General features: G+C 38.6%; 4 protein-coding genes across 6 annotated transcripts in view; 1 reads left to right on the top strand and 3 right to left on the bottom strand.

Annotated features, from left to right (window-relative positions):
* Window positions 1-1,856: 1,856 nt before the first annotated feature.
* LOC136751827 (gap junction Cx32.2 protein) lies at window positions 1,857-4,677 on the bottom strand. Of its 2 annotated transcripts, none has more exons than XM_066707593.1 (2): window positions 4,546-4,677; window positions 1,857-3,252 (listed from the first exon to the last, which is right to left on the bottom strand). In XM_066707593.1, exon 2 carries the CDS (start codon window positions 3,230-3,232, stop codon window positions 2,240-2,242), a length of 993 nt encoding a protein of 330 aa, XP_066563690.1. In that variant the 5' UTR covers window positions 3,233-3,252; window positions 4,546-4,677; the 3' UTR covers window positions 1,857-2,239. The 2 variants fall into 2 exon arrangements, with proteins under 2 accessions (XP_066563690.1, XP_066563685.1); XM_066707588.1 differs by having other exon boundaries at window positions 1,857-3,255.
* A 4,050-nt stretch (window positions 4,678-8,727) lies between these two features.
* On the bottom strand, window positions 8,728-9,895 carry LOC136751871 (gap junction Cx32.7 protein-like). Its single transcript, XM_066707628.1, has one exon. The coding sequence runs from the start codon at window positions 9,893-9,895 to the stop codon at window positions 8,921-8,923; it is 975 nt and encodes a 324-aa protein (XP_066563725.1). The 3' UTR covers window positions 8,728-8,920.
* A 2,175-nt stretch (window positions 9,896-12,070) lies between these two features.
* hsdl1 (hydroxysteroid dehydrogenase like 1) lies at window positions 12,071-15,198 on the bottom strand. The gene is made up of 4 exons (XM_066707633.1): window positions 14,556-15,198; window positions 13,686-14,131; window positions 13,226-13,450; window positions 12,071-12,963 (listed from the first exon to the last, which is right to left on the bottom strand). Exons 1-4 carry the CDS (start codon window positions 14,773-14,775, stop codon window positions 12,892-12,894), a joined length of 963 nt encoding a protein of 320 aa, XP_066563730.1. The 5' UTR covers window positions 14,776-15,198; the 3' UTR covers window positions 12,071-12,891.
* Window positions 15,199-15,268: 70 nt separating this feature from the next.
* Window positions 15,269-23,518, top strand: part of tbc1d32 (TBC1 domain family, member 32) — a 49,538-nt gene continuing 41,288 nt past the window's right edge. Inside the window, exons 1-12 of one of the 2 annotated variants that reach the window (XM_066707604.1) lie at window positions 15,269-15,519; window positions 16,457-16,640; window positions 17,253-17,414; window positions 17,868-18,045; window positions 18,251-18,322; window positions 19,150-19,275; window positions 20,535-20,613; window positions 20,960-21,063; window positions 21,145-21,206; window positions 22,088-22,238; window positions 22,408-22,467; window positions 23,049-23,133. In XM_066707604.1, coding sequence (XP_066563701.1) covers window positions 16,486-16,640; window positions 17,253-17,414; window positions 17,868-18,045; window positions 18,251-18,322; window positions 19,150-19,275; window positions 20,535-20,613; window positions 20,960-21,063; window positions 21,145-21,206; window positions 22,088-22,238; window positions 22,408-22,467; window positions 23,049-23,133 — 1,234 coding nt within the window. In that variant the 5' untranslated portion in view covers window positions 15,269-15,519; window positions 16,457-16,485. The remainder of the gene's footprint in view (window positions 15,520-16,456; window positions 16,641-17,252; window positions 17,415-17,867; window positions 18,046-18,250; window positions 18,323-19,149; window positions 19,276-20,534; window positions 20,614-20,959; window positions 21,064-21,144; window positions 21,207-22,087; window positions 22,239-22,407; window positions 22,468-23,048; window positions 23,134-23,518) is intronic. The other variant, XM_066707608.1, reaches the window with a different exon arrangement.

Genomic DNA, 23,518 nt, shown 5'->3' on the forward strand with positions numbered 1-23,518 from the left:
TGAGAGTCATTATTTTCTGTCAATTGTTATCACTGAAACTGAATTAATGAATTTGCAAGTAGTGCTAGTATGCACTCTAGTCCTATGCTATATCATTATTACCAAATAAGTCTGTGAGTAAACAAAATTAACAAAAATAATATTATGCAATAATACAATATAAAATACATAATTTGTGGCTGTAGTAATACAAACAGCTTATTAAGCTAAAACTCAAACAGAGATTTACCAGTAAATGTGTAAACATTTAAATATTTGAAAATCCTCCTTTGATAAAGGGTTGCTATCTTCAAGTACAATGACCTATCAGATAATAGCACATGACCATTTATATTACAACACACTTATTTTGTTCCCTTAATTAAAAACTTGGACTTTAACGGATACTACACATTAGCATGTTTTGGGTATTTTATTGTATCAATTATTGTCTATGACTTTGATAGAAGAAATTAAATCCACTTCCAAAAGCTAATTATTATTAAATTTCTTAACTCTACAAGTCTTCCAGAACACATGGTTTGAGCTGCCCCTGGTCTCGTGATTGTGTGCTCTGGGCTTCACAGAACGGTCAGTCGTATTTGTCTCCAGCGGCTTAACCCAGTTTCTCTTCCACTTTTTCCCTGCAGGAACACATATTGCCCACTTCCTGCCTGCCAGGTTTATCACACTTTTGACAGTTCAGATTGCTGATGTAAGTCTATGTGTGCCAAGAAAAACATTTCCTTTTGGTGCAGTTCACATGAGCTCTAAGTGCTTCCATTCTTGTGCAAATATGAGATTAAAGGGAAGGCTAAAAGCAATTTCACTAGAAAAACTTGGGTACAAAAACATGTATGTTTGTATGTTAAGTATGTATTTATATATTAGAAGGTTACAAATTCATAGGGACAGGGGGGCATTCGTGGGGAAAGGGTAAGGGTCTACTATGGCATATTTTTTTACTCCCACACAACACTTTTTGGTCATGTATGACACTTTTTGGTCACTGATGACATTTCTAGTACACTCATCACACCTTTTAGCCATCCTATACCACATCTTTCCTATATTTTCCTTATCGGACAGTAATTTGCATAATAGAAAGGGATTATGATGTAAAAATAGCTTTATCACTCCAGGGGGCTATTTCCATTGTCCTATCAGTTATATCATATTTAATAATAATAATAACAATAATAATAATAATAATAATAATAATAATAATACTTACATATACTCATACTAACGTTCATACTATCATAAACATTAACATTCTTGCTATCTACTAACCTACTTAATTTGACATACTATTACAGATGCATACTAATCCTAATTTATATGAAACTACTACTAGTTAAATTACAAACTACCACTCATATTAACCTGCATACTACCATCAAAAAATACATATCCAATAATATATCACACAACATGTATTGTCACATGTAGACAATGTATCTTCCGATAGTTTAATTACTGATTTATGAATACATTCATACGTTAATTATCTGAAGTAACATAACACAAGGACTGTAAAATATAATATACATATTGTCTTTGTAAATCAAGCAAGAACATCTTGTTTAATCTTTTTGTAATTTAATATAATCAAAAGTAAAATTTAATTAGGCAAAGCAAAAAAAAGTAATGGCTAAAAACACATGAATTGCATGTCATACATATACTGTTATTAATAAATAAATAAATCCTGATTTTCAGTTCCTGCACTGAAACATGGTCCAAAAAACATCCATTTACAGTTTTGTAAGGTATTAAACAAGATAATAATCATTATCATTTGCATCATATTACTACTACTACCTAGTAGTAAAAAATATTATTATGATTTTTAATAATTAATTTCCAAACCAAAATATTGTTCTCACATTTATGTTTTTATTTATGAATTCATTATGAATTATTATTGTTTGTTTTTTGTATAGGAAACAAAACAACCCTTATGACATTCTGAAGTAAAGGATACCTTTTTTTTTTGTTAACTTCCTAAAACTACTGTTATTTTTAATACCCATAAAAATAACAAAGTCTGCAACAAATTTAACATTGTTTAAATCAAAATTAATAAATTACAAGTTGAACCACAATCTCCTCAGGTTGAGGGATACAAGGGAATTTGGAAATTAAGAGTTTGCCTTTTAAGTCTTACATCTTATATTTTCTTTGCACTCTTGTTATATGATGTGTTCATTTTACTTTATTTAACACGTGGTATGAAGCACTGTGAAGGATTTAACTTTCAACTAGTAAATTGTTTCTCCTCTTTAATGCTCTCCAAGCTTCCCCCAACACTGTGTTTACCACTTTGAATTTCACTTTGCTTCTCAGTGTCCCCCTTTAGGCCATACACCTCTACACCTACACTTTTCGCCACCTCACTCCCCATCTTCCATTCGTTAATTTTGTTCTGCAGCTCATCATCCTTATTACTGAAACCATCAGGCTGCACAGCTGGCTTCCAACCAGGATTGGTCCCCTCGGATGTCTTGGGAACTTTTAAGTAATCGATTTGGCGCTTATACTGCTTGTTGGCGGCACGTTTAATCTTTCTAGCAAAGAGATAGAAGATTTCGACTATGTTTAGAACGAGGGATACACAGGCCACCGTCAGCATGAACAGAATGAAGATGCTCTTTTCCGTGGGGCGGGATATGTAGCATTCCACAGTGAAAGGACAGGGCCTTCTGCTGCACACAAACATGGGTTCCAGCACGAAACCGTACAGATAATACTGACCCACGATAAAAGCCACCTCAAAGAGTATTTTAAAAATCACGTTTAGTAAATAACTACATAATAAATGCCCCTCAATTCTGATTTTACCCTTTGTATCTGTGTATTTCGGCACCTTGTTAGCTTTCACCAGCATATAATTATGTTGTTCACCTTGGTCTACTTGTTGAATTCTCAGCCTCATTTTCTCCTCCTTGTGGATTATATGCAAGACGTGTCCAAGGTAGACCAGAGTCGGGGCAGAAACAAAGATGATCTGAAGGACCCAGAAGCGAATGTGGGAGATCGGGAAAGCCAGGTCATAACAGACGTTCTCGCAACCAGGCTGCTGTGTGTTGCAGATGAAACCTGATTGCTCGTCACCCCACACCTTTTCTGCTCCCGCCCCCAGCACTAAAATCCTGAAGACAAACAGGACAGTCAGCCAGACCTTCCCAACCACTGTGGAGTGGGACTGCACCTTATCCAGCAGCCTGCCCAGAAATGACCAGTCCCCCATTCCTTAACCGCTCTTTAATACTGCTAGAAAGAAAGAGAGGGGAGGAAGAGAGAGTAGTAAAAAGAGTAACAAAAAACAAAAACAAGCAAACCAAAAAACAGTGACGATTAGTTGCAGCAAACAGCTAAGACATCTGATTATATATAGGGCCTACAGTCTGTGTTCCTTGACACAAACAATACACTATTTCTGTGCAGGATCCTGGTGGGCTGCTGTTAGCTGGTTGTGTGTTTTTAGTACTAACATATCCAGAAGAAAGTTACACTTAATACCTAAAAAAAATATCAAACACAAACACATTTACAATGAGAGCCTGTAGCACCTGCTCAGATCCCAGGAGCAGCTTCAGACTGAAATATCCCGAAAGTCAGTCAGTAGCATATTGTAATGCTGCAGTTTCCTGGCCAATCAGTTTATATAAATTATTGTTTTGTCCTAAAATCTACAGGAAGCTGGAAATGGTGATTCGTTTAGATTTTGTATTTTCTAAAAAAATAGTTTCAGATTTTAAATCAAGCACACAAAATATGACATTTGTATTAGTTATACTCTAAAGTTTATCTATAGAATAAAATAAGAATGCAGTTGAGTTTTTTGTTCACCAGTTCACCAGGCACCACTAAGCAATAATTAATCTCATCCACGTGCAGTGCTAAGCATGGCACGAGGCTGTTGTTCTCAGAAATCAGTATCAGCTCAGACATACAGTGTATGTATACATAACATTCATATATACATGTATTCATAACACTCTTGGCAATAGCACATTAAATGTATCCAAGTTTAATTTGGCGATTAAATCTTGTTGTTGTAGTTCTGTGTGTTGCAATCATTAAACATATTTGCAAGGTGAGTATTAATTCAAAGTTAATTCAGTACTGACAAATAGTTTTTGCAACAGCTTAAAAATTTAAGTCAAATTATAATAATGGTGTGATCGAACATTAAATTAATGTTTTGGACATATGCTATAAAAATAGAAAGAAGCCTGGAGTTAAAAAGCTTGAATGTTTTCTAACTCAATAACTCAATAGATTGTATTATATTTATAACAATTAAAAATAATGTTAAAAATATCATATCATATCATATTATTTTTTAATGTACAATGTTGTTGTTATGTTATGTTGTGTTATTGTGTTAACTGATATTTGTTTTTCTACATAAAGATTTTTCTTTCATACATCTGCAAATATATAAAGAATTAAACTGATTTGAATGACTGGAACTTTGTAAATAGTAGTACCAATACTTTTTCAAAATACATAAATTAATTAATTGTACTGTAAAGGATCAGTTATCAGCAATCTTACCTTTTACACTTGTTGGTAACCAAACCACCTCCAGAGCCTGTAACTTTCCCCAAATGACATAGGTCACAAACTGTTTGATTTGTGGTTTCAACTAATTGCACAACTGAAACAGACTACAGGATGACTGCCACGTTTTCATAAAATCAGTCAATGATAAAACTAGCAGAAGCTTAAACTCAGAGCTCTGTGCCTTTATCCACACTGATTAATAATTAATAGAAACCTAAAATGTAACGTGCAACTTGTCACATCCTAAATAGTTGAGCTACCTTGTGCCATAAGTGTGTTTCTCGTTAAATTAAAAATCTGAAACAGTTTGTAATGGTACTAAAAATGCTTTCCTCTGGTTTAAGTAACTTTCTGACCAGAACAAAGACAAGTTTATTGAGAGTCGAGTGGAGCTACAGTGAGGGAAAAAAGTATTAGATCCCCTGCTGATTTTGTACGTTTGCCCACTGACAAAGTAATGATCAGTCTATTATTTTAATGGTAGGTGTATTTTAACAGTGAGAGACAGAATAACAACAAAAAAATCCAGAAAAATGCATTTCAAAAAAGTTATAAATTGATTTGCATGTTAATGAGGGAAATAAGTATTTGATCCCCTATCAATCAGCAAGATTTCTGGCTCCCAGGTGTCTTTTATACAGGTAACGAGCTGAGATTAGGAGGTGCTCCTAATCTCAGCTCGTTACCTGTATAAAAGACACCTGTCCACAGAAGCAATCAATCAATCAGATTCCAAACTCTCCACCATGGCCAAGACCAAAGAGTTGTCCAAGGATGTCAGGGACAAGATTGTAGACCTACACAAGGCTGGAATGGGCTACAAGACCATCGCCAAGCAGCTTGGTGAGAAGGTGACAACAGTTGGTGCGATTATTCGCAAATGGAAGAAACACAAAATAACTGTCAGTCTCCCTCGGTCTGGGGCTCCATGCAAGATCTCACCTCGTGGAGTTTCAATGATCATGAGAATGGTGAGGAATCAGCCCAGAACTACACGGGAGGATCTTGTTAATGATCTCAAGGCAGCTGGGACCACAGTCACCAAGAAAACAATTGGTAACACACTACGCCATGAAGGACTGAAATCCTGCAGCGCCCGCAAGGTCCCCCGCTCAAGAAAGCACATGTACAGGCCCGTCTGAAGTTTGCCAATGAACATCTGAATGATTCAGAGGAGAACTGGGTGAAAGTGTTGTGGTCAGATGAGACCAAAATTGAGCTCTTTGGCATCAACTCAACTCGCCGTGTTTGGAGGAGGAGGAATGACCCCAAGAACACCATCCCCACCGTCAAACATGGAGGTGGAAACATTATGCTTTGGGGGTGTTTTTCTGCTAAGGGGACAGGACAACTGCACCGCATCAAAGGGACGATGGACGGGGCCATGTACCGTCAAATCTTGGGTGAGAACCTCCTTCCCTCAGCCAGGGCATTGAAAATGGGTTGTGGATGGATATTCCAGCATGACAATGACCCAAAACACACAGCCAAGGCAACAAAGGAGTGGCTCAAGAAGAAGCACATTAAGGTCCTGGAGTGGCCTAGCTAGTCTCCAGACCTTAATCCCATAGAAAATTTGTGGAGGGAGCTGAAGGTTTGAGTTGCCAAACGTCAGCCTCGAAACCTTAATGACTTGAAGAGGTTCTGCAAAGAGGAGTGGGACAAAATCCCTCCTGAGATGTGTGCAAATCTGGTGGCCAACTACAAGAAACGTCTGACCTCTGTGATTGCCAACAAGGGTTTTGCCACCAAGTCCCTCACTGTAATACTGTTACAATGGGTGTGTTATAATACTCTGTAACTGTTCAAAGCATTTGCTTTCTTTGCAGCTTAATGTTCCTGTGCTCTGGTATCCTTGACATTATCTGTGTTGTTCTAATGTTTACATTCAGATTCATTCCAGGGGTTTCACAAACAATTTTGTTTTTAATACATGCATTAGGATTTGATTAAGTTTCCAAAAATAATTAGATTAGATACATATTACCAATACATATTATCTTGTTGTATGTATATATATATATATATATACAGTTAGGTCCATAAATATTTGGACAGTGGCACAATTGCCATCATTTTGGCTCTGTATGCCACCACAATGGATTTGAAAGGAAACAATTAAGATGTGCTTGAAGTGCAGACTTTCATCTTTAATGTGAGGGTAGTTACATCCAGGCATAAGTACCCAGGCATACAACAGTGTTTCTGCCATGAGCCTTCAGAAACTCAGAGCAGGCCAATAGGAGAAAAAGATGAAAATTAAATTGAATCAGTTATTATAATCAGCAAAATCAGTATAAAGCTGGTATGGTTGGGGGCATGTTTATAAAGGCTTTGATGAAAACATGGTGAGTATGGTGACAAGCAGTAAAGGCTGATAACCTGCTGACCAGTGCCACATAAGCAGTTTCAACTAATCACACACACCTACAACAGTAATAAATAATCTCATGCATATGTTAATTGTATTTTTGAATATTATGCATCTGGCAATTCTATTTGTATTGTATTTCAACATGGTGTTATCACTTTTAAGACTGCACCCTGTTGCCCATCTCAGGAAATACAAAAAGGCTCTTTAGTTTTTTACTTCACATCATGTTAGAGGAAATTACAGGGTGAACTTGTTACTTTTTGACAGCTGTTTGCTGAGAATTTCTGAAACTTTAACTGTAATACAAAGGATGGTGGTCATAATGTAACGTTATTATACAATATTTACATAATTATTACATAGAGTATTTCCAACATAAAATAGATAGAAACCTTAATTTTTATAATTGTGTTTATACTTTTTGGAATACTATATATATATATATACACTCACCTAAAGGATTATTAGGAACACCATACTAATACTGTGTTTGACCCCCTTTCGCCTTCAGAACTGCCTTAATTCTACGTGGCATTGATTCAACAAGGTGCTGAAAGCATTCTTTAGAAATGTTGGCCCATATTGATAGGATAGCATCTTGCAGTTGATGGAGATTTGTGGGATGCACATCCAGGGTACGAAGCTCCCGTTCCACCACATCCCAAAGATGCTCTATTGGGTTGAGATCTGGTGACTGTGGGGGCCAGTTTAGTACAGTGAACTCATTGTCATGTTCAAGAAACCAATTTGAAATGATTGGACCTTTGTGACATGGTGCATTATCCTGCTGGAAGTAGCCATCAGAGGATGGGTACATGGTGGTCATAAAGGGATGGACATGGTCAGAAACAATGCTCAGGTAGGCCGTGGCATTTAAACGATGCCCAATTGGCACTAAGGGGCCTAAAGTGTGCCAAGAAAACATCCCCCACACCATTACACCACCACCACCAGCCTGCACAGTGGTAACAAGGCATGATGGATCCATGTTCTCATTCTGTTTACGCCAAATTCTGACTCTACCATCTGAATGTCTCAACAGAAATCGAGACTCATCAGACCAGGCAACATTTTTCCAGTCTTCAACTGTCCAATTTTGGTGAGCTTGTGCAAATTGTAGCCTCTTTTTCCTATTTGTAGTGGAGATGAGTGGTACCCGGTGGGGTCTTCTGCTGTTGTAGCCCATCCGCCTCAAGGTTGTACATGTTGCGGCTTCACAAATGCTTTGCTGCATACCTCGGTTGTAACAAGTGGTTATTTCAGTCAAAGTTGCTCTTCTATCAGCTTGAATCAGTCGGCCCATTCTCCTCTGACCTCTAGCATCAACAAGGCATTTTTGCCAACAGGACTGCTGCATACTGGGTGTTTTTCCCTTTTCACACCATTCTAAACCCTAGAAATGGTTGTGCATGAAAATCCCAGTAACTGAGCAGATTGTGAAATACTCAGACCGGCCCGTCTGGCACCAACAACCATGCCACGCTCAAAATTGCTTAAATCACCTTTCTTTCCCATTCATTCATTCAGTTTGGAGTTCAGGAGATTGTCTTGACCAGGACCACACCCCTAAATGCATTGAAGCAACTGCCATGTGATTGGTTGGTTAGATAATTGCATTAATGAGAAATTGAACAGGTGTTCCTAATAATCCTTTAGGTGAGTGTATATATATATATATATATATATATATATGTTTTTTTTTTTGTTGTTTTTTTTGCAGGTGTTTATTTAACAGAGAACTGGCCTCACAAAACCCTGACATGTGACCCATATCTAGTCTATAAAACACAAGGCCTGGACAAATTATTAATAGGACATTATATCTTTGTTCATATAGAACTATGAGAACAAATACATATAGGTATAAGCAGGGATGGCACTTTAGCTTGGGTTTAACAAGTCTGCAGTACGTAAATAACTGCATCTGGATAGAAACAACAATGACAGGAGTGTATTTAGACACATAGGAGCGATAGGAATCATACAGGTGGTCTACATGAATGTTACTTTTTTCACTGCTATCTGAGAGGTCCTTCCAGAAGAGGGGTGAGCATACACGGCACTGCCTTGAGGGTGGGCAGGGGGGCCTTGTTCCTTCCCTTCCTCCTCCTCTCTATCAGCACTTTTCATGAACTCAAGCGTCTTCCCCTGAAGCTCTGTTTCCAGGTTCACCCAGTTCTGGAACATGTGCTCCTTATTTTTGAGATGGCCGTCATCTTTCGGCGGAGCTGTAGGGGTCGCCGTGAAGTTCTTCTGCTTTTTCTGCATGAGGTTGTGAACTGATTTAAAGCACAGGTAGAAGATCTCAGTGACATTTAACACCAAAGACACACATGCCACCACGAGCATGAACAGAATGAAGATGGTCTTCTCAGTGGGGCGTGACATGTAACAGTCTACTCTGTGGGGGCAGGGAAACCTGTCACACACAAACTGAGGTTCCAGCATGAAGCCATACAGATAATACTGCCCGACAATGAAAGCAACTTCCAACATAATTTTAGCAATGACGTTTAGCAGATAACTACACAGCAAACTTCCTCGTATTCTCACTTTCCCCTTGGCCTTTGTGTATTTCGACATCTTACTGAGCTTCTTCGTGACAGGACTGGCATGGTCGTCTTGGGTTTCATTTTGCATGCTAAGACTAATTTTCTCCTCCCTGTGGATCACATGCACAACGTGTCCCAGGTAGACAAGAGTCGGGGTGGAAACAAAAATGATCTGAAGGACCCAGAAGCGAATGTGGGAGATCGGGAAAGCCAGGTCATAACAGACGTTCTCACAACCAGGCTGCTGTGTGTTGCAGATGAAATCTGATTGCTCGTCACCCCACACCTTTTCTGCTCCCGCCCCCAGCACTAAAATCCTGAAGACAAACAGGACAGTCAGCCAGACCTTCCCAACCACTGTGGAGTGGGACTGCACCTTATCCAGCAGCCTGCCCAGAAATGACCAGTCTCCCATTCTTCAGCTGAATCTTTGAACTGCAGAATAAACGTGTTGATAATTCAATAATAATAAGCATCATACTACTAATACTACTACTAATAATAGTGACAATTCTGGGTGGATAAAGGGGATGCTTTCTTCACATTGTAATGTTTTGCCCAGTTCAGATGAACCTGTACTGTCAGTACTGCACATCTGCCATGTTTTGACTGCACTGATATCTATATTTATGCTGCATAAGGCCTTGAAGCAAGCACTTATTATAGTCACCATAAATTCATCTCCTAATGAATAGACTGACTGAAAGATATTATTTTTTAATGCAAATGCATTTCCTAATGTATTATTATTTTTATAATTGTTATCATATTTTTTGTATCATATATGTAAAGCCTATAAGCTATTTGTTAGAGACTAATAAACTGATATTTGTAATGCTGATTACACTACTTCTATCTTAGTGCAGAATACACTGTGTCCTGAATATACTTTATCAGTAACAGAACCAGTGCTCTTTATATCTAATGGGAACCAAGGACCTGACCTTGTCCATCCTTTAAACACAGATTCTCTTTTCCTTGTTAAAGAACAGACTTTAGATATAAATCGGGGTTAACTTGAACTGGTAAGAAACGTGACATTTGCTGACAATCAGAATATTTGAATGTATTTGTTTCATGTTAAGTCTGAATTTAAAAGGACTTTGTGTATGTGTGACCTAAAGCACATTTCCCCTGGTGCTGTGGTTCCTATGTGGTGAATGATGATCACACACAGGGGAGCAACTGGAAGAATTAAGTGAACCAGTCAACCTACAAGGCTCTACCCACCCATAAATATATAATTGTTCTTTAGATAGTTTTAGTTGGTTTAGTTACTTTTTGCTTTTCTCAATCAATGTTTTATTAATCTGATCAAATATTTATGAAAATACTATTCTTGTCAGTTTTTTATAATTCATTAAGATATGCAGATACAGAACTAAAAAAGCAGTGTGTTGTACTACATAACTGCTTTGGAGAAGTAGAGAATAATGTACAGGTGAATTAAACTTTTGTGTTTTCTAGAGTATAAATAAGAAACTGGAAAACAAAACAACTTTTTAAATTGTAAAAGCAGAACAAATATCCTCAAACTATAATGATTATAAGTCTTTACTTACCAAATATAGTCTGTAATATCATGTATGTCGTCTTCTTTCCAGTGAGACCTCTCCACAACTAGTACTATCACCCTCCTCCCCTAACACATCCCTCGGGAAAGTTTCTAGAAAGCTGAAGAGGAAAATGTAACCCATCCCCTTTTTCAGGAGGTTCCTATTAAATGCATATACCTTCCTCTCAGTAATTTATATTACAGCTGACCTGTGGCAGAAAAGATCCGAAACGCTATAAGAGCATCAGTGACGCAATTTTCCAAAGAATTCTGAAACATATAAGCATGTTTCATATAATTCATAGTATGAAGACCAGATGATTTTTGATTTTAATGCAATAGTTTTAATATTAATATAAATTATTCTTTTTTTTTTTTTGGTCATCTCTGGAGTGTGACAGGAAGGTGTGAAAGGGCAGATGAGACATTGTATGCTCCCCATGAAGCTGTCACCAGAGCCATTCTCTGAACACCCTCTGTGCAACTCACCGTTTCTCCTTCTCCATGCTGCTTTACCTGGAAATGTACCAGGAACTGGGGGCTGCACGTCTCCTGCATTGGTGCGGTGAAGAGCGGGTGCTGGGATAGATAGTAATAGTTTGTAATCAAAGTAGTAATGTATAACGTAGGCTAGGAGTCATATGCATCAGTAAGAGTATGTGAAAGTTAGTAGGTTAGTAGCTAGTATAATAGCAGGTATGTTCATGATCATGATAGGGTGTCAGTTAGTATATGTAAGTTATTATTATTAGTGTTGAATAATAATAATAATAACAACAACTGAAATAGCACCAAGAGTAAATATGCTGTTTTTACATCATAAATCCTCTATAATATGCAAATGAGAGCCCAATAAGGAAAAGACAAGTATGGTAGAAGGCAGCTTAGCATAAGGGAATAAGAAATATCATACGAAACCATGGCCCAAATATGAAGCGGTGACACTTTAGTCCCCTTCAAGACTGTACTGTGATGTTATATGGTAAAGGTGTAGTGTGGTGTAGCATGGAAGAATTCAGGTTACACCTTACTAAATGTAATTAAATCACCTAGGTAGTAAAGGTCTTTATTTGTCAGATTTTTTAAATAACACATTTATTTTTAAATGAATTGGAAAAAGCAGAAAATACTATAATTGACATGGATTCCACACCATGTAGACACATTACAACCGATCTGCAAAAGAAGGTCAACCACTTTATTTCTCCACTGTCCTAAACAAAAAATACCCACGTTTTGGAAAGATCATACTGCTATGATCAATTCGGAAAGAGCGGAGGTAATTCAGCATTACACAATCAAATGTGTTGCCTAAATCCTAAATCTGAATCTAGAATCAAACTATGATGAGGCAAAATAAACACACTGTATGAACAGAATGTACAGCTTAATACTTACCATTCAATCCAGGAGTTAAAATCCATGATTTAGTAAATGCAGACTTGAGAAAAATATATGCTAACCACAGTAGTAAACAAGAAATATTCTGACTAAATAGGAGAAGCTGTAAACACCCCAATTTAACAAATTAATACACTAAAGAAATGAGAAACCACTAGGGAACCCTGCACTCACTGGTAATGGTTGATTTACATAACTGGGCTTTTCCAGAGTAAAGCTTTAGTGGTACATATATAAAACATTAACCTTTGATGAACAGATTGATGTTTTACAAAACACCAAGATGTACATTCTGCTTGAGGAAAGGCGTGGTTGTTGCAAATTATAATTATCCACAAACATTTGTATTCACTGTAGGCAATGGAACAAACGCTTTCACACTGTGCATGATACACGCATCACCCAACCCACCCAGCCTATGCTTTTAAGGAAGTCTTCCAAGATGAGGTCTTCTTTTAAGTTGCTTGGCTGAGTATGTTTGACCCCCAAACCCACATCCATTCGGGCATGTACTGTGCAAACCAAAACTAGTACAAACAAAGAGAAAAAGAACAACAATTAGCATTTTTTTTTGGTAATTCATTTCATACATCATGTATCATAATATAACCAATATAATATAATATATAATATAATATAATAATATAATCTTTTTTTTGGAATGTGTCATTTTATACAAAAACAAAACATTTTATTACTGATTTCAGTTTTAATGCCACGGATGTCACATATCTAAACTAAACTAAAACGTAACCTTTTACAGAAGATTGTGCTGAAACTGATTGGTACCTGTATGGAGTGCGGCCAGTAGCCAGTGGTCCTGTGAGAGATTCCTAGAGTGGAGACTGCATGGCGCGCATACACCTGGGGGTGAGGTACCAGCCACCCACTGTGTATTACTCCAGTGACGGCGTTCATTTGAGAGGCGATGTAAAAAGGCACCAAGCTCTGCACAAATATCCCTTTCGATGCATATTCATAGTGTAATGCACGGCTGAAATGGTCTACATAGGCCTGGAAGGAAACAAAAACATGTTTATTTGCCTGCATGGTAAAGTAAAACATGCAATGGTAAATCCAAACCTTGCATATGCACATGTTGCTTGCACCAGGATCAGACAGTAATACATACAAGCAGCATGGCAATCACAGAGTTCATGATGCATTTTACTGGTGCTTCTATTAATCTGAGAGCACAGTGAAGTATGTGGTGCTGACAGCATGTATCTATCGATCATCTTTCTAGCACCTTGGATGCCGAGGACGCAGTCATCTTTGGGGTGGGTTTACAACAGGATCCAGAGGAGATATTTATAATGGCTCCCTTCTTCCTCTCCAACATGCCTGGCAGAACAACATGCACCATCATGGTGGCAGCTGCAATGTTTGTATTAATAATGTCCCAGAGCTTGTCTTCAGGCACTTCGGTAAAGTGCTGTGGGTATCCGTACAATTCAGCCACATTGTTCACAAGAAAGCCAATCTCTTTGTCCTTGAGGGCCTCTGTAATAGGCTTGTACGCCGCCCGGCCCTGGCTGAAGTCTGCCTCAATGATGGCCGCCTCCACCCTGTGAGCCTCGGTGAGGGCCCTGGCAACGTCATCCATGCTGCGCTTGTCGGGACAGATCAGGATGATGCTGACACCCCGCCTGGCTAGCTCCTCTGCGTAAGCTTTTCCTAGACCATCTACAGCACCTGCATGAGAAATTAAGCACAGATTATGACAAGCAAGCAAGCAAGTAGGGTTTTTATTGTTAACACATTAGTACTTAGGTTGTACACTGCAACACCATTTCATTTCTATTTTACTCCTACTAGTGTAAATAGAATTTCCCAGGACATGAATACATAAGTATTGAGTTTTTCTGATCTGAATGATTCTTAAATCTCTGTTCATTAGAAGTCAAACACTACCCAATATAAGAATTAGATGTTGTTTTTTAAAGGATCAGGTAACTGAATTCACTTTTTTTTTTTTTAAATACATATCCTATCACATTTTGATAGGCTGACACAGTTACAGTTCTCTGGTCTGAATGAGTAGCCAAGACAGCAACATAACCACTAACCATAAATGCATAAGAATACCATCTAATGAACTAGAAACATAAAAGCTTACCACAGATGACTGCCCATTTGCCATAGTGCTGAACAAGGTCTGCCCTGCTGATCAATCTGGGTATGAAATGCAGCCTGATCAGACTGTAACAGTCCCTCACTAAGGAAAACGCTTTGCTGGCTGTATAAAAAGCCCCAACCACAGCCAGGGCTTCGACATAACTACTACACGAACGTTCAATTTCGCGATATAAAAAGTAAAAGCTGTCCACAGCAGCCATGACATAACAGGTTTCAAGATACAGCTATATATGTATATCGGTTTAAAACATAAACATACTAAGATGACTTAATCGTATGTGAAATAACGAGCTTTGCAGTATATCCATAGGACATTACAGACAGTTTAAATGTCTGTTCTACGAAGTACTACCCATAATAAGCAGATTAATACTGTGGCATTAACAACACAACGAATCCGGAAGAGATTCAGACCGGAGCGCTGAATACAGATCACATGATATTGTCACGTGAATGACACTTGTTTATGTAAATACTCGTTATTCTGGTGTCGATTTGTTAGGTATTATTACATACAGACACATATATGACATTCAGTACACACAATGATTGTAATCCTTTCTTAAAAACTGAATTTGCTACAAATAATGAAATCTGTTCCCCGGAGGAGGCTGCACACGTGTTTCCCACAATGCGCTGCGCTTGACTCTCGCGTTGCTTGCAGCAGACGCCTTCCTTGTTTCCATAGAAACGGAAAGACTCCAGGCGAAAGTCATTCGTGCAGTTTTATTTATTTTGCATCGGATTAATGTGTATTTGTGACTTTATTCTACAAATATTCCGGAGTCACGTTCAAAGATGCTCGCGTTTTAAACAGGAGAAGGAAGACTATTATTTCGCTGTGTAGTACATGTTACATCATTGTCGTCTGACTGCAGCGCCCAATCTGTCCGGCGATACTGGGATGGTGAGGTGGGGGCTAGTAACATAGATGTGCACGTAAGGTATTTATATTTATATTGGTGATGCATACATGTTCAGTGTGATAACCGATTGGCATGTATCTTTGTTGACACAGACAACCTTGGACAATGTTGAAACTTTCGGGTTCAAGCACACAGCGACCTCAATACATGCCTGCTTCTCAAAACAAACATCGCATTGAGAAGTTAAGATTGTATGAGCCATTATAGTTGTATTTCTTGTGCTATTTCTTCCCCTTATGGTGAACCGCGCATTTCAAAACCTACCAATTAAGTAAAACGACATTTAATGAATGTCTTAAGTGTTTTAAGTTTGAAGTGTTGGACCCGCGTCTGTGTAAGCTTTGGTGCGCTCTGTGTTTATGCCGGTGTAATGACATATATATATATCGTTTAATTGTGCATGGATTCTTATTATAGCCGGATGATAGGAAACTGGTTAAGTACCAGTCACTTAGTATTTAACTTATTGTTGCTATTGGTGCATGTGAGGTTTTGTATGTGTAAAGTGTTATTTTCTGTAAGTTTGTATTGTTTCTGTTGTTTGGTGTTTATTTTGAGGTTTGAGGTACGCAATGCTTGTTGTCATTGTCATATTGAAATCAGTAATGCACTTCAACTTGCTGATGTTAACTTGTAACAATTACTGTTCAATTGAGTTACTCTTTGTGTAAATAAACCTTTTGAACTTTTAAGTGGTCTTTATGTTATGTGTTTGGGAGTGATGCTGCTATAAGTCCTTGCTCAATATAATAACCTTAATACATATTTTTCTGGTGTAGCAGCTACATTTTCTTTTAAATTAAGTGACAGATGTAAAACCCAGTTACATAGGAAAACACTTACTAGTATATATTTCTGCAATTTAAGAAATGAAGATGCATATGAGCACAGGCTCAAAGCAGAATGATTCATTCATATGCCAGAATGACCTAAAAGTCTGTTATTTGTGCGGCAGGTGGTCAGACCTGAGGCCCTGTGAGGAGCATGTCACAGCTTTCCCATGAGGATGAGGCGGAGCTGCAGGCTTTGCTGAGAAACCTACTGCACAGTGTTAAGGACCGCATCTCCGCAGCCCCATCTGTGGAGTGTGCAGAAGAGATCCTGCTACACCTGGAGGAAACGGACGAACATTTTCATAAGTACGCTCTCAGATATGGCACTGAGAAAGAGTGGAGTCACTTGAACCCACCTCTAGGGCTGTTTACACTAAAGGGTTGACTCTCACAGTGTATGGTTTGATATAAAGTAACTGATGATAGACACACAGGCACTGATTGCTGCCAGATATAGGCTTCATTTTTCACCCAGGCTTCAGCTGAACAGAGCGTTGGCAGGTTTTATTACAGATTTAGTGCCTCTGACTTAGTAATTTAGTGGCAAGTGTAAAGCAGCAAGAAAGAAGGCACTATTACAAGTATTGGCATGAGGCTTTAATTAAATATTGTGATATTGAGAGAGAACAATAAAAACGGATACATTTTTACCTTTTTACATACATATACACACTGGTGGTAAAACAAAATAAAGAATATATATATATATATATATATATATATATATATATACACACACAGGTGCTAAGGGAAATCTTACTAAAATAACTAATAAAGGAAGTACATTTCAATTTCAGAATAAATGTTGACCATCCTAGTAGGCATCCTAAAAGAGACATGTTTAGATAGTTTCCTCTGTAAATGTTTGTTATTAGTGTATTCGCCTTACTGTACATAAATCGCACCCCTGTGTTCCAGCTATGAGTTCATCAGGTATCTGCAGCACTGTGTGGAGAGCGCACTGGGGCCTGTTGTTGAGGCAGAGACGGAGCGCTGTGCCAGCGGTGAGGGACTGGCACTTGGGTCAGGTCAAGAAACATTAGTTCACGCTGTCACACAGAGGATCCGGAAATCCAACGAGTATGTACACCTCATCCTCATTGTCCAGGGCTAAAGGCCAGGCAGCTCTGTGTACCTTTTTGTTTGGACCCAGCTTGCTTTTTCTTAAAAGAGAGAGAGGGATTTTTCCAATTGAATTTGCATTTCTTTTCCAAGGATTAAAATAAAAAACAAAAAATATCTCTGAGATGCTCTCACACAATAGATACACATAACTGTATGAGCATTTATCCACTCAGGCTGAATTTTCAATTCACTTGGGACTAAATTGATAAGTTTAAACTAAACTGAAGACTTGTTTCCCCATGCTGTAATGATTAAAAACTAAAGTTGTACACAGACTCCAAGTGCCTCACTCAAGTATAAAGCTCTTGAATAAATGAGTGCTTATTTTAAACTGGATCTGTTCTTGTAAACTCTCTCGCTAACTTTTGTTTTTTGGTGTCGTTTTCATATCACTCTTCCTTCTCTTAGGTACAAACAAATGATACAGTCACTGAAAAATACTATGATGGTTACCGTGGAATCCCTGATTAATAAATTCGAAGAAGATCAGCTGAAGAAGCAGGAGATGCACCGCAAGAGCCAGCATGAGCAGCTCAGCAGCCTCTACACAGACAACTGCTCCGACAGCGACTCTTCTTTTAATCAGGTACCTTGCGGCTGCCCAGCACAGTGGGGTCCTTCTTAAGAACCAACACAATAAAGATGCGTCAATCGCTTTATTCAATTTTCCTTAGCTTAATTTCCACAAGCTTAGCTTCATGGTAGTATTAGGGAATGTTATTGACATGTATAGAAATATGTAGGTCATTAGCTTGCTTTGGGTAGTGAAGCTACTTTCATTGTTTTTGTAGAGCTACACTTTCATTAAGCAAGAACAACTGCAGGTGATTGCAGATAAACTGGACCCTAGCCAGCCCAAGGAGGTAAGGCAAATTTATTAAATGTTTTTTTAATATTATTATTATTGTGCTAGTAAGACTATTTTGAGCTTTGTGGGTAATTGAGTTATAATTTGATTTGACAATACAACTAGAACAGTCTCTTAGAGATTTTGCACACTTTCCTTTTCTATACCCCTTGGTATTTCCTCTATAACCATGTATCAGACTGGTTATTTATTATCATTCATTCGTGGTCAGGCGCTTGTAGCTGTGGTGACATACAAGAGTACAATGCAATCAATAAACAGTGCTTAAGTAGTTGCTTAAGTGCTGGGGTACACAGTCAATTCAGGTTACACTGAGTAAAATGTAAAGCAGTAATCAAAGAGCAGGATGACAGAAGTGTACGTAAAAAATATTTATTATGTAGCTGTAAAACAACAAAAGGGTTATTCGATCAGGAGCCTGAGTCCTGGTCCAGGAGCGTTTTGCTGTCTTCAGGTTTTCACTCCAGCTGAGCACTTAAACTGCCATATTCAACTTATTGTCTGAACATGATCAGTTTAACTACCCCCACCAGTTCACACAAAGAGAGATGGAAAACCTGCAGGACTGAGACCTCTGTGTAGATCATTGTGCTGAATTATATTTAGCCTTTGGACTTTAGCCAAATGGACATGAGTCTACAACAATATTAATCTTTCTTGCTTCTCACCTGAGGATGTGTTAGACTTCTCCTCTACCCCAACAACCCTTACTCAAATGTGACACTTTATCCTGTTAAATTGCTCTTGCACAATGCCTGTTCCAGTGACAGTTTCTGCATCTCTCTGTTTACCCGGAACCCCGGTGGGTGGTGCTGTGTGTAGGTGCGCTGGGACGCCCTGCAGACCCTGTGCTGTGCCCCGCCCTCTGATGTGCTCAGCTGTGAGAGCTGGAGCGCCCTGCGCAGGAGCCTCTGCTCTGCCCTCGCAGATGCCGACCCTGCCTTCAGTGTAATTGCATTTAACAGTGATTTCCTAGACCATTTCTCTGAACATGTGTGTGTGTTCTCCTCAGCTCTCCAGCACTAGTTAATAGATCAAGTAGTACATTGGGTAAAAAAAAAAAAAAAATAGCCTTTTACAAAACAGGGACATATACACTGATCAGCCATAACATTATGACCACCTGCCTAATATTGTGTAGGTCCCCCTTTTTCCGCCAGAACAGCCCTGACCCGTCGAGGCATGGACTCCACTAGACCTCTGAAGGTGTGCTGTGGTATCTGGCACCAAGACGTTAGCAGCACATCCTTTAAGTCCTGTAAGTTGTGAGGTGGGGCCTCCATGGATCGGACTTGTTTGTCCAGCACATCCCACAGATGCTCGATTGGATTGAGATCTGGGGAATTTGGAGGCCAAGTCAACACCTTGAACTCGTGATTCATCAGACCAGGCCACCTTCTTCCATTGCTCCATCCTCCAGTTCTGATGCTCACGTGCCCATTGTAGGCGCTTTCGACAGTAGATGGGTCAGCATGGGCACCCTGACTGGTCTGCGGCTACGCAGCCCCATACGCAACAAACTGCGATGCACTGTGTGTTCTGACACCTTTCTATCAGAACCAGCATTAACTTTTTCAGCAATTTGAGCTACAGTAGCTTGTCTGTTGGATCGGACCACACGGGCCAGCCTTCGCCCCCCACGTGCATCAGTGAGCCTTGGCCGCCCATGACCCTGTTGCCGGTTCACCGCTTTTCCTTCCTTGGACCACTTTTGATAGGTACTGACCACTGCAGACTGGGAACACCCCACAAGAGCTGCAGTTTTGGAGATGCTCTGACCCAGTCGTCTAGCCATCACGATTTGGCCCTTGTCAAAGTCGCTCAGATCCTTACGCTTTGCCCATTTTTCCTGCTTCTAACACATCAACTTTGAGGACAAAATGTTCACTTGCTGCCTAATATATCCCACCCACTGACAGGTGCCATGATAACGAGATTATCAGTGTTATTCACTTCACCTGTCAGTGGTCATAATATTTTGGCTGATCGGTGTAAATGAACAGTAAATTATTATTGTTTTCTCATGCAGGCATGTCAATACATAATACATAATATCTTATGATGTTCAGTTCAGAATTGCACTGTTCGTTAATTCAAGTAGTAAATTAAAACTAAATAAATTAGAAAGTGCTGCAATTTACACGTTGTGTTTGCCTGCTGTCAATATTTTGTCTCTGCTAATTATTTTTTGTTTGTTTTTCTTTCAGGATAAGGTTCTAAGGTTTTATGCTAAAACCTTTTCTTCTTCACCCCTGAATATAAGCAGAGAAATTTATACTAGTTTAGGTAATATATTGTTGTTTGTTTATTTATTTATGTATGTTCATGGGAGCATGTAGGAATGTATATTATGTATTATCAGAAAACACAACCATATACGTTCAGATACATTTGCTTATAATGGCCATCATATATATATGACCCTAATCACTACATTCAAGTGTGTGTGAATCTATAGGCTTTATATTCTAAACATGGTTTAACAGCTTAATTAAAAACCTTAAAAAATAAACGGGTATCCTGGGGAGAGGTGGGAATTAAATAAATCAAACGAATCTATGCATCTAGTTTGACCAGTTTAATTAATTTCAGATTCATATTCTAATATAATCTTCTCTATGTTTTCAATTAGCTAAGCATTTGGAGTCAGGTTTCCTTTCACAAAGAGCCAGCATTTCTCCTGGAGCTGCGGGGTTAGACATACACAGTCCAGAGGTTGCACGGCTGCTCAAAAAGGTAGGTGTTTTAAACTCTTATACATTACGAGACCAATTCGGCTGAGGCACGGGTGTTTTTCATACTGCGTTTCTGCCGCAGATGCGACTGTTGAATGAGTTCCAGAAGGAGGTGCCTTCGTTCTGGATTCGACACCCTGAGAAGTAAGTCGCCTGTGCTTGTTTGGCTACTGGAAAAACTGCTTTTTTAAAGTTTTTGTTGAGTATATTTTATAGCTTGCTGAGGTTTTCAGACATTTTTGAGGCATTTCAATGCAGCGTGTCATTTTAAGTACGTTTTTAGTAAACGGAAACATCTGTAATCTATTTATACTGACGGTCTCGGCTATGAGAATATTTTACCTGGGAATCCGATTAAGAAAATAATTAGCATAACTGCTTGATTTATAAGTAATTTATATGCCCTCTCAAAAGGAAATCCTACCCAAATAACTTATTTTTCCTTCACCTATCTATGCCACAACCCTTTGATAAGACACTGCTGGGGGGGGGGTGTTAAGTAGTCCCATCTGTGGCAGATTGTACAATTGGTGTGATAGATGAGCATCAACTCCTTTGAGCTGGCAGTGTGGACAACAAACAAAAAACATGTTTTGGTTTTGACACCATGCAGGATGTAGGATATATATACAAATATCTTGAATTTCAGATTTCATCCCTAAATGATATGAAGTCGGCAGGTATCACTTACATCTGAAGGTGGAAGTACTACTTTTTCTGTAATTTTCATTGTATTATATAATTTAATCGAATATATAATTACATTTAGTGATAACCAGAAATTGGCCTTCAACTAATGTGGGATAGTTAACGTCTGTGTGTCTTTAACGTAGGCTTATTTCTTTGCTGGTCATGGCTAGAATCTCCTGACTCAATATTACAGCCTGACGCATGTGCATGTATGAATAGAATTAAATCTATTAATTCTCAATTGAAATATCTTGTATTTTCACTCATAGGAAACTCGATCAGTCAATCCACACATCTGCACCACCGTCAGTTTTTCCTGTTGTTTTGATTTGTAGGTATATGGAAGAGATAATAGAACACACTCTATCACTGCTTTCATTAAATCTGGAGCAGAGTGTGAAGTCGACAAGCTCTGATAAAGCCCTGGAGCCGATCTACTTCCTATCCTTGCTTGACATCAGAGCTACTTGGTTTAAAAAGTGGATGGTAAGCACTTCGCACAACATACACATTAAAAATGGCATACATGTAAATGGAACCATTTTGAGTCTGATGGATATACTGTAGCCGCTACTACGATATACAATAATAACAATAAATAAATACATAAATAAACAAATACTAATAATGATGATAGTAATGTCTTCTGTTTCAGCATGGGTACTACAGCAGGACAGTAGTCTTGAGACTTCTTGAAAACAAATACAAGTCTTTGGTGAGTAACTGAGAGCTTTCAGTATACTGTAGCCCACACTAAATTATAACTGACCCAACAGTAAGTGACAGTTCCAATGCTAGACGTCTGGCGCTCTCTTGTACCTAATGCAGATCTGCTACCCAGCGCCATTTTCAGTATGTGTGTTCATGTTGGAATCACCAGTGAAAGTGTTGTGTGCTGGGCTCCACAGTGCGACTCCTACTCCACTGAACTGTACGCACCCGAGTCGCCCTGCCGTTGTTAGGCTGTGCGGTCACAGCATCTCAGGGAGTGATGATGCAGCTCTCAGTGATAGCACTACAGCTTCACTAGGCCACAGAGGAAACCTACTGGTACACACTGCCCCGGCGGTATCAGCAAACAGGAAACAGCTACTGATGTTAATGGCTCCTTCCATTTCATGTTATAATATATTATGTGATAGTAGGTTATGTTGAGTGTAAATCGAAGATTTATTCAGTTTGTTTCTTATGATTTGGAAACATGAAACAGTCTTTGGGAGGAAAAAACAAACAAACTAACTAACTAATAAGAAACAAACTGCATTTTATTTGATTGTTAATTTTTGTTTTCAACAGATAGTGGCATCTCTTCAACAATGTATTCATTACTTTGAATCCACTGAGTCTGTTCCTGGTGAGACCCCCAGCTGCACACAAATTGGTGTGTATACTATTACTGTCTGTCTTTCAAAGCTATGGAATAGGATGCTTTAGACGATTAGACTGATACATGAGATTCCATTTTGACATTGACACAGTATAGATTACTAGCAGCTGTCTATAGTTATATGACAAATAAGGCACTCCAGGTCTTCATTAGCAGAACACATCTGAATCTTTTGCAGTTATCTAATTCAAACCTTTCGATAACACAGTTCCTTTGTAAAATCAAACGAGCCATCTCCTCTCAGTTGTAGGCTTGTTGAGATCAGTTTTAACCACCTCTAAATGTTGACCACTGGTCCTGGTTATACCAGGCTACACTTTAATTGCTTTGTTTGTGGGTTGATTGGTGTATTTGTGACTAGCACTGATTCAACTGCCCT

This window comes from Amia ocellicauda, chromosome 1 (genome assembly GCF_036373705.1).
Source record: "Amia ocellicauda isolate fAmiCal2 chromosome 1, fAmiCal2.hap1, whole genome shotgun sequence".
NCBI classification, from domain to species: Eukaryota; Metazoa; Chordata; class Actinopteri; order Amiiformes; family Amiidae; genus Amia; species Amia ocellicauda.

What these genes read in the sequence shown, in the direction of transcription:
- LOC136751871 (XM_066707628.1), bottom strand. Translation starts at nt 9,895, where the DNA reads ATGGGAGACTGGTCATTTCTGGGCAGGCTGCTGGATAAGGTGCAGTCC.
- hsdl1 (XM_066707633.1), bottom strand. Translation starts at nt 14,775, where the DNA reads ATGGCTGCTGTGGACAGCTTTTACTTTTTATATCGCGAAATTGAACGT. An exon ending in CTGCGTCCTCGGCATCCAAG is followed by an intron (nt 13,451 to 13,685) that starts GTGCTAGAAAGA and finishes GTTTCCTTCCAG; the next exon opens with GCCTATGTAGACCATTTCAG. An exon ending in ACTGGCCGCACTCCATACAG is followed by an intron (nt 12,964 to 13,225) that starts GTACCAATCAGT and finishes TGTTTGTACTAG; the next exon opens with TTTTGGTTTGCACAGTACAT.
- LOC136751827 (XM_066707593.1), bottom strand. Translation starts at nt 3,232, where the DNA reads ATGGGGGACTGGTCATTTCTGGGCAGGCTGCTGGATAAGGTGCAGTCC.